The sequence below is a fragment of the Neoarius graeffei genome, chromosome 19 (assembly GCF_027579695.1).
Source record: "Neoarius graeffei isolate fNeoGra1 chromosome 19, fNeoGra1.pri, whole genome shotgun sequence".
NCBI classification, from domain to species: Eukaryota; Metazoa; Chordata; class Actinopteri; order Siluriformes; family Ariidae; genus Neoarius; species Neoarius graeffei.
Genome location: NC_083587.1, coordinates 6,356,811 through 6,370,220, shown reverse-complemented (window position 1 = coordinate 6,370,220; position 13,410 = coordinate 6,356,811). Strand labels below are relative to the sequence as shown.

The window sequence follows — 13,410 nt, the reverse complement described above, 5'->3', positions numbered from 1 at the left end:
GAGTATATGAGACAGTCATTGGGTATACTCATTTTTGTAATTTAAACAAACTAAAACTATCATGTTTTACCTCAGGCCACAGTGCTGCCCTGTTGTGATCAGCTCAAAACTCAAGACAAGTTTTGTTGACGGCTACAGAGGAAGTTGCGCCATTTTCTAATTTACACAGAGCAATTTAAGGTCTTTGCACTTTTGACAGCAAGCTAATTAGCATGTTAGCGGCTACAGTTGGTACTCGGCACGTTAAAAGTGGGTCAACGTTGTAATGACATAACGCTACTGTACAAGCAATACTTATTTAACAGTAACAAACTTAAGCCCTATATGTTGAAATTCCTCTCTTATTCGTTCGTTAATTTATCACACAGTCTTACCTCAGTCAACTTCTTCCCTCCTGTGAAAATTCAATGTCTCAGACGCGGAAACAAGTGGGCGGGAGATGCGTTTGATTAAGTCTTCTGATTGGTGGGCGGGGGATGCGTTTGATTAAGTCTCCTGAATGGCTGGTGATAGATTGGTGTCATTATAGCGCGTCGGAGCGGTTCATGCCAGGCTCGAGTCCGCTCAACGTCAAAAAATATTGGTTTAGTCTATTTTTTAAATAATTTTCAAAAAGTTACCCGGGCCACGGCCCCCCTGGCCTGGGCGGTTCCGCGGTCTATGCGTTATGGCAATAGTTTACTTCCTTGTTACACATGTTATAGTAGCTGTATAATTTTCATAATGATGTCATTTTAATCTGACAAAAGTGCAGGGGATGAAATTGTGTTTCAACAAAAGTGGGGGGGATGAAACGCATCCCCCGCGGGTGATACACCCCTGACATCAGGTGACATTGGGCATACCTAACAACTTGTTTTACACTCAAGTTTCTATCAATGAACAGTTTATAACTTCAACAAAACAGACTTCATATTAAAACTATAATGATTTTCCTGGTTTCACAGTTACACTTTGTAGGCCGTAAGGTGAACCCCATTTTCGTTTCATCTCGCTCCCACGTCTCCGAACTACGAAATATTTATTTTAAAACTAAGAATGAGTACTAGAAAGTGTGACGAAAAAAGTTCTCACCTTATAATCCTGTCAATTCCTCGCACCGAGCGATCGGGTGGTGAAGTATTTTCCTCTAAAAATGACGTGTCGGGACATCACGTGACCGGTCTGGACCAATCGCGTTGCCACAGATCAGCTGACAGCTTGCGTAATTACAGTCACATTAGTAGAAAAAGTCTCCAAAACACCCTCCAAAGTGGGTGAAATGTCTTCTAAGTCCTAAATAGTGCTTTAAATACATCACTAAGACAATATTGCATATATGTGGTATATTGAAGTGTTTATATTATTATTAGAATAAAAATAATTTTTATTATCACCATTATTATAGTACAAAATATGGTGTAATGGTCTATGACTAGGACCATTCATGTATTCATTCTCTTAGGTTATTAACTATAAAGTACTGATAAACCATAAAACAATTTGCTTGAAAAACAGACCTACAATGTTACACAGGCAGTAATGGAATAGAGTATTGACTCATCATTGTGGGCTATACACACCATGGATTAGCCATAAAATGGCATATATAATATATAGGCAATGCGTGTGATTTCAGATCAAGATTTAAGAAATTGTGCAGGAAGGAGAAGAGTCCATAGGAATAATAATACACAATAATAATAATAATAATAATAATAATAATAATAATAATAATAATAATACAACCTATATATAATATTGCAGTTCTATTGCTCAGTTCAGAGGCACAATGGCAGGGATTCAAGTATTCACTACCTATGCAGCGGCACAGTAGAGGTAGGTAAACGCACTAGGCAGCACTATGCACCTGCAGCAGCGGCAACAAAGAAGATGCAAGACTGAGTCATCATACATCACACAACAGAACTATGTGGCAAATTGCAAACTTTAATAGAAAATGTAAACAACAAAACAGTGATGTATACACATTACAAATGCAAATTTATATATACACAAAAAAAAAAATATATATATATATATATATATATATATATATATATATATATATATATATATATATATATATATAAGTCCTGTGGCACGGTGCAAAAAGGCAGGGGTCAGCATCCAGGCAATGACCTAGTAGTCCGGGAGCCATGGGGTCGGACCCGGAATTTTTGGTTAAAGTTTTTTTTTTTTTGCTTTAACTTATAGATTTGAGGTAGCTCTTCAAGATTTAAGAGGGTGCCCGGTGATATCCCTTGGGCAATTTAATATATTAACCCTTTAATGCCCTATATCCCCAAATAATGGAAGAAAATACAAAAAAAAATAATCAGTGTAAATACTGATATTAAATGCACCAAGTTGGCTGTATCTGATAGGTATTCACATTTTTCTCTATATTTGTCATTCAAATACATCAAATGTTGTTAAGATTGCGCTGCGTGCTGTTCAGATGCGTTACCAGGAGATCTCCGAGGACAAGAAGAGAGCGAACCACATGAGTTAAATCGATCTGGTTTATTCTCTGCGTGTCCTGACACATAGCTGCGTCAGGGCGTATATATACACACTTCTGCATAGGGAGTATCAGCAGTAGAAAGTTATGGAATGTGTTTTGCACACTCAGTATCAAGGTCACACAGGAGTTATGCACAGTTCAATAACCGCGAGAACATACTCTTTTGCTTTTCTCTGTACCTTCTAGTTTCACTGAAACCACATTCCTGGTTCCTCCTGTTCTAGGGGGTGTATGGTCTGCTCTTTCATGTATAATAAAACAACTCCTTATATGGTGAGTTGACCAGGATATGAAATAGGAACAGAACATACGAAAAGTACAAAATGTACAGAGCAGCGCGTATTATCTCTGGCCTAAAGTTAACCCTAAACTGCTACACTACACGACAGTCACCCTTGGGCCGCGCATTTACAAGAGTAGGTTTAGGAGTATTCAGGATTATATTCTTACAATCCCCTCTTTAATACTCTGACGCAAGCCCAGAGTATTATTCACACCCCAGTGTATTGACAACCTTACCTCTGGGTCTGTATTGTCTGTCAGGAAAACCTTAATTTGAGTATACGAGGGCCACAGGCTGAGCCATGTCATATTAACCTTAGAATAGTTAGATGGGGCTATTCGGACCGGAAAAGGATCGCTGCTGTCATGGGGTAACAAAGAACACACATAACAAGGTATACTCATATTCATTGATGTTTTTACAGTGAAGTTTATATATTTCCAAAACTCGTTATCCCTTGGGTCCCGGTGTATTGCTTGTGCGGGTAACCCTGCCCCAAGCGTTGAGATCAGCACGATGATGAAGAAAGTCATACTGGTCACTGACTTTGTTCTCTAATGCTCACAGGGTGCAGACGGCGAAAAATATCACAGGCTCCCGTGCTTTTCAGACTCTTCAGCCCAGAACTTTGCAAGACTCACCAACCATCCCCTCTTTGTAGATCAGCCGAAACTGGATTGCTCCAGATGCTGGAAGGGGATCCCTGAAAAGGCCGTCAGCTATTGTCACAGCAACTTTCTGAAACACAAAAGTCTGTTAAGCATCAACAATATAGATTTCTATTACATTGGAGCCTTCTTTATTCTGCTGGCATGGATCCACTGTGGAAAAAGGTCCGTTAGTACAGCCGTGCGAGTTACAGCGAGTACATCGGTGGGCCCACTGTAGGGTGACTCCTCCATGGGAGCGTTTAGTTTAGCGAATCTCTTTACTAAAACTCTGTCCCCTACCTCAAAGGGGTGAGTGTGTGCCTCTGGAATGGGAGGCTTTTTGGAATTTACTCTCGCCCAATACTCATCCAGCACCCGCATGAGACCCACCGCGTACTCGCTGAGATGTACTTCAAGATCACCCGTTCCTATAACCTGCATGCCTCTACGCCAAGGGACAGGAAAGGGGCGTCCCATGACGAGCTCGTACGGAGATAAATTGTCGAGAGCGACCTGAGCAGTCATGCGCATATCAGCGAGGACCAACGGTAAAACTTGGACCCAATTTTTCGTGCCTGCGTCTTGCATAGCCTTACGCAACTTACCCTTAATTGTTCTATTCGCACGCTCCACAATGCCAGAGGACTGTGGATGGTATGGGATATGAAAACGCCAATTGATCTTGAGGTCTTTACATAGCTCCTGCGTTACCTTAGAGGTGAACGGCGTTCCCTTATCAGAGTCAATTCCTACCGGAAGACCGTAACGTGGGATAATTTCCTGTGTAAGTTTGTTCACTGCTGTTCGGGCGTTCTCTTTGCTGCACGGGAAAGCCTCAATCCACCGTGAAAATTTGTCAATCATGACCAAAAGGTATTTGAACGGGCCCTGCTTTGGCATGTGAGTGAAGTCGATCTGCCATTCTTGGAAAGGCGTATCGGGTATGGGAAGGTGCTGATGTACCGCGCCTGGTTTAGATAGATTATTCTGGGCGCACGTTAAACACTTGTCCAGAATGTTGTGTGCGTCTGTGTGCAAATTATTGATGCAGAATGTTCTGTTCATATCCTCCACTACCCCTCTTCGGCCGCGATGAGTGGGACCATGGAACTCGCGGACGAGAAAGGGAGTACAGTGACGAGGTAAACAAAGACGGCCCTGTGCGTCAAGCAAAACGCCACTCTTCTCTGTCGCGCCCTGGGCGTCCCAGAACTGTGTATCTGCCACAGAGGCCGAGGCCTGGATAGAAATGAGATCTATGTCAGGTAAGACAGCGCTAACCATGCGATCAGTAGAAACTAAAGCGCAATTAAAGCCTGGAGGCAGGACACCGGATGCGGCTGCAGCTTTAGCGACTCGATCAGCGAATGAATTGCCCTTTACTTCAAATGAGTCCCCTCTTGTGTGCGCGCGTGTCTTAACAATGGCCAACGTGCACGGAAGGAGACAGGCGGTGATTAAATCAGTAACAAGTGAAGAATGAGAAATGGGCTTACCGTCGGCTGTCGTAAACCCCCGAGACGCCCAAATGCGGCCGAAGTCGTGCGCCACGCCGAAAGCGTAGCGTGAGTCGGTGTAAATAGTAACGTCTGTGTCTTGAGCCAAAATACATGCGCGAGTCAAAGCATAGAGCTCCGCAGCCTGAGCAGAAGAAAAAGGCAAAGAATGAGCTTCAACAATTTCATCAGGGAGGCGACAGACAGAGTAACCACACAGGAACACACCATCCGCAGGGCGGGAACAGGAACCATCTACAAAAAGAGAATCGCCTGTGGAAAGAGGGGTGGAGTGTAAGTCTGGGCGGATGCTAGTCTCAAAAACGATATTAGAAAGACAGTCATGTGAGTCAAACGCAACATCGTCATCCTGTGAGTTAAGAAGACGCTGAAGAGCGTGGGCGACAGAATCAAACGACGAGGAGGGCTTAACAGTGAGATGCTCTGTGGCCAAAAGAATAAACTCATAGCCAGAGCGACGCTGAGCAGACAAATGCTGAGTGCTAAGATTCCGCAGAATGTACACGACGTCATGTGAAGTGTGTAAAATGAGCGGATGCGACAAAACAAGTTTTTCAGCGTCCGTGACCATGAGAGCACACGCAGCAACAGCCCTAAGACAGCCAGGAAGCCCTTGTGCCACAGCGTCAAGAGTTTTAGACAGAAACGCGCAAGGTCGCATGCCCCCCCCGTGCTCCTGAGCCAGCACCCCAGAGGCGGTCCCCTTCTGATTGCACACATACAGGTGAAACGGCAAACGATAGTTCGGCAGCCCGAGAGCAGGGGCGGAGCACAAAGCTTGCTTCAGAGCCTTTAAGGCCGTTAGCATGTCCTCAGTCCAGACCAGGGGCTGAGTCAAAGGATCTGAGTGACTTATAGCTGAACGCAAACAATTGTCATAGATTGAACAGTCAGGGATCCATTGACGACAGTAATTGATGAGGCCCAGAAATGCCATGAGAGCGTGCTTGGTTGCAGGTACCTGAGTGTCCATAATGACTTGAACGCGTTCCGGGCTAAGCCTCCTGGAACCCTGGGAGAGGTCATGTCCCAAGTAGCGAACAGTTGTGAGGCAAAACTGCAACTTCGTGCGGGAGACCTTGAAACCCTTCTGCGCCAGGAGTGTGAGGAGAGACAATGTGGCGGCAGCACAAGCGTCTTGATCCTCCGCCGTTACCAGAAGATCATCCGCGTACTGGAGCACCGTGGAGCCCCGGGGAAGACAGGGATCAGCCAGCGCGTCCCGCAATACGGCAGTGAAGACCGCCGGTGAGTCAATGAAACCCTGTGGCAACCGCGTCCACGTGTATTGTCTTCCCCTGTGTGTGAAAGCAAACAGGGGCTGAGTCTCATGGCCCACAGGAACACTGAAAAAGGCAGAGCACAAATCAATCACAGAGAAATAAGCATGGTCACACGGAATAGAAGACATAAGAGAAGGAACGTCAGGGACCACTGGAGCCACGGGAACGATGAGTTCATTTATTTTACGTAGATCTTGAGTGAGGCGCCATGTGCCATCCGGTTTTGGGACCGGGTTCACTGGGGTGTTATACGGGCTGACACAAGGAACCACGACACCTTGCTGCAAAAGAGATTTTAGAATATTGTCAATACCATTGAGCTTACTAGGAGACAGAGGGTATTGTTTAACATAAACAGGTGTAGAGTGTTTAATAACAGCTTCATACGGAGAGCAGCTCACAGAGCCCACATCGTCCTTATGATCCGCCCACAGGGTGTTAGGAAGAGCAGAGAGAACAGGGGAAAAAGCTTGGGACGTACAAGCAGCGTTCAGAATGTTATGTGGCAGCACAGAACTGGATAGAGCAAAAACATCAGGCGGAGCACCGTCCGGAGTATCAACAATCATGTGTGAGCCGCTAAAGGAGATCGAGAGTCCGAGAAGACTCATGAGGTCGCGACCTAAAAGATTAAAAGGGCACTCTGGCATAAAAATGAAAGAGTGTGAAAAACGCAATGAAGGGTCCAGAGTGCAGATGACAGGTAAGGGTGGTGTACAACTAGAGTCAAAAGGAACCCCTTCTATCCCCACAGAGCTAACAAACCGTGTAGATAAAGGACCCTCATAATCCCTCCCTACTGAGGACATAGTGGCCCCAGTATCAAGTATAAACGGATACTCCCTTCCTGCCAAACACAGAGGCACAAGAGGGAGCTCCGCGTTACGAGGAGAGCTAAAAGAGAGATTTAACATGGCAACGGCTGTGGATTCCGTACCCTGGGGGCAGCCCTATAGCGGGGCGTGATAGCGCTGGTCCTGTCCGTTATTCTGCCGATAGCCCTTAGGTCCGGGATTCTGGCCTTGCAACACATCCCCTAATTCTCCCGTCCTACTCTGCTCATCCCTCCGCCGCGCATAGCATTCCCTCATCCAGTGGCCCTCCTTTCCACAATAGTGGCACCTGCCTGTTTTCTTCCGGTTCCCACCCGACCATGTGCGAGGCCCGGTGCGTGTTTTGTCATTATTATGACGATACGACCCGGGGCCCTGTGGGGCCACAGATAAACATGCTTTATTAGTCTTACAATCTAACAACCCATCACTTTCCATTGTCCTCAACCGTTCACCCGCTTGGCGAAGGACCAAATGAGTCCTATCGCTCAAGTGATGTTTCAAAACGTTCTGAACCTCAGGGCGGCAGTTAGATAAAAAGGTGGACAGGAACATTGGATTGGGTTGAGTCATGTCCAATTCTAACCCACCCAGGTGCTGCCAAACTTCACCAAAACGTTTCCAAAAGGCCGACGTCACTTCTGACTTTTCCTGTTTACAGTTAGTAACCTGCGACAGATCACGGTTCGCTTGTTTCATAGCCAGTAAATACCTAGTTAACTGCTCACGCAGGAGCTGCAAAGCATTCGGTGTGTCCCTCCAAAAAAATGTCGACACGGTGCGCTGACGCGGACGGCCACCTTCCTGAGCCGGAGCTATTTCTTCCTTTATATTCATAGCGACGTCATTTCTAGGTTGCAACACATCGACTATTTCGAGCAAACGCTCCTCATCATATAATCTGTGTCAACTGATGAGGTGTTCAAATGTGCGAGCTGATCTGAACAGAGCTGCCAGACATACACATACAGAGGGCTTCCAAACCCATACTGCACACCGCACATTTCACTTACTTCAATAGTTAGTCCATCTGGAGTGGATGTGAGATTTACTTCTAATTTGCACATTAAATCATGTGCTAACAAATTTACTGGACATGTATATGAGATGAGGAATGAGTGGGACGTAACTATTCCTCCCTCGCTTTACATGGGAGGTTAACTGAGAAAGTTTTGGTTTTGGAATAGCCTTTAAAACAGGTCTCGGGGTGTAAACACCCTTTGATTTATCCCATACCTTCTTCATGTCAAACCATTTCTTCGTAAATCATACCCTGCGCGCGTATAAGGGCGGTCCCAATCCGGATCGCCTAAGCTTTCATAAATCATACGGTGCGCTGAAGCAAGAAAGCCTGGATTAAACGTCCCATCACGGGGATACGATGGAATCTGAGGATTTGCCTCCGTCCACCCAGCCAAATTGTCCAGCCACGGCGTAACGTAATAGCCTAAACCACACTTATTCATCCATTCCGCTGGGGTGTCTGTGACCTCAGGTTTAGGATACGAGCCCCCCATCGTACATTAAAGCAAACGGATCTGAACAGAAACAAACAGCAGATATTTATCTAAATTTCTATAGCACGCTCTTCCTGGACTCGAACCAGGGAAAACAAAGCCCTCCTTAGGGCACTACACAAATTTCTATAGCGCGCTCTTCCTGGACTCGAACCAGGGAAAACAAAGCCCTCCTTAGGGCACTACGGAACTACTTCCAACCAGGTAGTCAATCAAACATGTCTTACCTGATTGAGAGTATCACGTCGGGGTCACCAAATTGTTAAGATTGCGCTGCGTGCTGTTCAGATGCGTTACCAGGAGATCTCCGAGGACAAGAAGAGAGCGAACCACATGAGTTAAATCGATCTGGTTTATTCTCTGCGTGTCCTGACACATAGCTGCGTCAGGGCGTATATATACACACTTCTGCATAGGGAGTATCAGCAGTAGAAAGTTATGGAATGTGTTTTGCACACTCAGTATCAAGGTCACACAGGAGTTATGCACAGTTCAATAACCGCGAGAACATACTCTTTTGCTTTTCTCTGTACCTTCTAGTTTCACTGAAACCACATTCCTGGTTCCTCCTGTTCTAGGGGGTGTATGGTCTGCTCTTTCATGTATAATAAAACAACTCCTTATATGGTGAGTTGACCAGGATATGAAATAGGAACAGAACATACGAAAAGTACAAAATGTACAGAGCAGCGCGTATTATCTCTGGCCTAAAGTTAACCCTAAACTGCTACACTACACGACAGTCACCCTTGGGCCGCGCATTTACAAGAGTAGGTTTAGGAGTATTCAGGATTATATTCTTACAAATGTGGATTAATTAACCCTTTCATAACTTTTCCAAATTAGCGATTTTTATACAAGTATTACATAAACTCTACAGTTAATACAAAATAATGATCAATATCTATGTAAGAACTATACAGCATGCAAAAGAACTATATACAGCATGCACACACACACACTAATGACCAATAACTATGTAAAAGAACTATGCACAGCATGCATACACTCACACCAATGATCCACTATGTAAACGAACTATATACAGCATGTATACACTCACACCAGTGATCCACTATGTAAAAGAACTACAGCATGCAATAGAACTATATACAGCATGCATACACTCACACCAGTGATCCACTATGTAAAAGAACTACTGTATATACAGCATGAAATAGAAATATATACAGCATGCATATACATTCACACCAGTGATCCACTATGTAAAAGAACTATATACAGCATGCAATAGAACTATATACAGCATGCATATACACTCACACCAGTGATCCACTATGTAAAACTACAGTATGCAATATATCAAGCATGCAAAATGGCATATACAGCATGCGCACACACACACACAAGAATAGCAAAAGATACTGATTTTCAATTAACCAAATTGGCTGTACAGTATTCACGCTTTACTGTCATTCAAATTAGTCAAACGTGTAATTGACCCTTTCATAAATTTGCAAAATTAACAATTTTGATACAAGAACTACAGTACATAAAGCATGTACGTGCATGCATGCATGCACACGCACACACATACACATGCACACACACTAATGAGCAATAATTATGTAAAATAATTACATACAGTATGCAAACACACACACAAAACACAAAAACTATTTAAGGAAAGAACTAAGAGTTCAGATGGAAAAAAAAACCCTCTAAACCCTTTGCCATTGCTTAGTGTCTGTAAAAATATGCTTATGTACTGGATGCCAGCTAGTACAGAGGAGAATGTTAAGTAAACCTTACTCCCCAACGTTTTAAAAGTCGTGCTAGTCAGTGGAAGAGCAGTGTGGTTTGGAGTGGGGGTGAATCAGGGACAATGCCCTGAATTTTACTAGGGAACCAGGAACATTACTATTTCAACAGTCAATATCGTAAAAATAAGCAATCTATTAGCTTAATGTATTAGCTTAAGGAAACCTTACTGCCCAACGTTTTAAAAGTCGTGCTAGTCAGTGGACTGGCTAGTGCACATGACTCTCAGTCCACAAGCAGTGTGGTTTGGAGTGGGGGTGAGGGTAAGGTTAACAGACTTTTGAGTTGATAATCGGGGACAATGCCCTGAATTTTACTAGGGAACCAGGGACATTACTATTTCAACAGTCAATATCGTTAAAATAAGCAATCTATTAGCTTAATGTATTAGCTTAAAAAAATCAGTGACTAGCATTTACTAGGTGAGAGTTGGGTGTGCTAGCCAGTGTTGTGAAACTATGGGTCTAGTTCACTGGTGAGCAGTAAGTACATGTCACTGCTCTTTCATGATTACAGTCAAATAGTTTCTCTGCTTAGCTTATGCATGCTGTGATCTTTTGGGGGCAGTGTGATTCACAGAGTTAGCAAGATAGCTACACAAGTTGGCTTGAATTAGCTAATTGTGTCCCTCATATGCCCCTGCAGAAGTAAACACAAGGATGACAATGGAGTGTATGCCTAATAATTTAAGGCTCGCATTAACAACCAAAGTAATAGAGTAATAAAGGGCTTTTTGGTATAAGCCCCGCCCCCAATTGCATGGCCACACCCCCAACCATGGCTGGAACCCCACCCCCAGGCCTTAAATTCATCCTATTATGTTAACAAACACAAAAATAAGTATGATATATAGACTTTGGTGAACATAAAGTGAAGAATGTCAAAATGTCAGAATTTAGGCTATGACTGCAGCACATCCAACAATAAAGGGCCAATATCCGGAATTGCCCAAGGGATATCACCGGGCACCCTCTCTTATCTTAATGAGTAGACCTTGGACAACAACAAACAGCAAAAAAAAAAACTTTAACCGACAAAGCCAGGTTCAGCCAAATTTGGGCCTTTGGCTCCCGGACTATAGGTGTCAGTGACAGAGAAAGAGAGAGGGGGGGAAGACACACATACACGCGCACACACACACACACACAGTGCTGTGACTAATTGTCTTCACATTGAACAGTAGCAAGTAGCATTCTATGGTCATGTATGAGAAGTTAGTACATGGCTTACTTGTCCTTCTCTTGTCTAGCAGGCTCATTCAGAAATCTGGTGTACTGCTGGTAGCAGCTCTTGTGGTACTGCACCTCCAGAGCCACACAGTCTTTGTCCTTAATGTGTACCAGAATACTGTGGTCATCTTTAGTCTCAGCAGCAGTCTGCAACTTGCCTTGCCAGACAGAAAGACATGCTTATTACCACATAGGAATTTAAGTTTGCCAGTAGCATATTCACATAAAGGCACACATATGTTACATGCATACAAACATTGAAACATAACATCCATGCATGCAAACACACTTGCAGAGGGAGATAGCACTGTAGATAGTCATCAGTGATAGTGACCCTTTGTGTGTGTGGGGGGGGGGGGGGGGGGGGGGGGCAGGGGGGTTGGTGGGTTGATCAGTGATTGTGACCCTTTGTGTGAGTGTGTGTGTGTGGGGGGGGGGATGGGTGGGTTTGCTTACCTGCTGTTAAGGTCTCACCTTTTGAAAGAGCTTCCCTTTGTCGTTTGCCTCCCTTTAAGACGAATTTGAGGGTTTTTTTTACATATAATGCACAGGGCAGGAAGGACGGGACCTGAGCTGGACATAGGCAGTATTGACCTGGATCTAAGACTCTTAGTGCTGCCCGATGTTGAGGGGCCAGCTTCGGAGGGGGGGGCCAGCTTCGGGGGGTCTTGCGGCATCTTGAGTTTCATCTCCCCCTTCTTTCTCGCGCACCATATGCTTTCCCGCTCTTTCAATAGCAAGTTTGTCCGTAAACCTGCGGTAACATGCAGGGTGGAAGGCAGCATCCTCGGGTATCTTGTCAAACTCTAAATCTAAACAGTGTTTGTAGTTTTCAGCTAGTCTCCTGTTCTCACCGCTCAACTGCAGCCACTGTCGGATACTGTCCCGGTATGTATTCCACCGTTTGAAGGTAAATTCCTGGGTCACTCCGTGCTTCACAGAAGCTATATGCATATAGCACTGCTTACGTGCAAGAAGTTTTCTCCTTTTTGCTGTTATTTCCAAACTTTCCTCTCCTCCACTGCTGCTAGACGAGGCTGTGGCGGCTGCCATGTTGGTCTCTTGTTTACGAAATGGGGCTATGTCGCGGGTGTTTATGGGATACGTCAGCAACCATGGAACCTGTTCTGTAGCGAAATCTTATTCCGCGGTGCCAAAATATCATTCCGCGCCGATGACATTAGTTCGCTTTTTCAAGCCTTCGTGCGAAAAATTGATAGCATTACAAGGTGAGAACTTTTTGATGACATCATTTCATAATACGTCCATTTTTAAGAATTGGATATTATGTAGTTTGGAGACGTCGGAGCGGAATCTTGTTTCTGAAAGACTTTTCAGGGTTCACCTTACGGCCTATTGTGACTATGTAGGGCACTGTTATAGAAGCAAATTATTTATACTATCTGTTATCACCCAAATGAGGATGGGTTTGCTTTTGAGTCTGGTTCCTCTCGAGGTTTCTTCCTCATGTCACCTGAGGGAATTTTTCCTTCCGACCATTGCCACAGGCTTGCTCATTGGGGATAGAGTAGGGATAAAATTAGCTCATGTTTGAAGTCATTAAATTTCTGTAAAGCTGCTTTGCGACATTGTATATTGTTAAAAGTGCTATAAAAATAAACTTGACTTTAGATGTGTTTTTGTTTGCTATTTAATCGTGGCCATATTGGAAACTAATGCATATGTTTTTGCTTTATTTATCAGGAAGTTCCAGCAATCTTTACAAGGACGATGATGTAGATTGGGCTCCTTCACTGAACTAGATAGATAAGATAATCAAAACAATCCACATATACACAAAAGCAGAGCT

General features: G+C 44.2%; 1 protein-coding gene across 1 annotated transcript; it reads right to left on the bottom strand.

The window, feature by feature from the left end:
- Window positions 1-2,490: 2,490 nt before the first annotated feature.
- LOC132867692 (protein NYNRIN-like) lies at window positions 2,491-9,390 on the bottom strand. The gene is made up of 2 exons (XM_060900703.1): window positions 8,817-9,390; window positions 2,491-6,254 (listed from the first exon to the last, which is right to left on the bottom strand). Exon 2 carries the CDS (start codon window positions 5,927-5,929, stop codon window positions 3,572-3,574), a length of 2,358 nt encoding a protein of 785 aa, XP_060756686.1. The 5' UTR covers window positions 5,930-6,254; window positions 8,817-9,390; the 3' UTR covers window positions 2,491-3,571.
- Window positions 9,391-13,410: the final 4,020 nt, after the last annotated feature.

What these genes read in the sequence shown, in the direction of transcription:
- LOC132867692 (XM_060900703.1), bottom strand. Translation starts at nt 5,929, where the DNA reads ATGGACACTCAGGTACCTGCAACCAAGCACGCTCTCATGGCATTTCTG.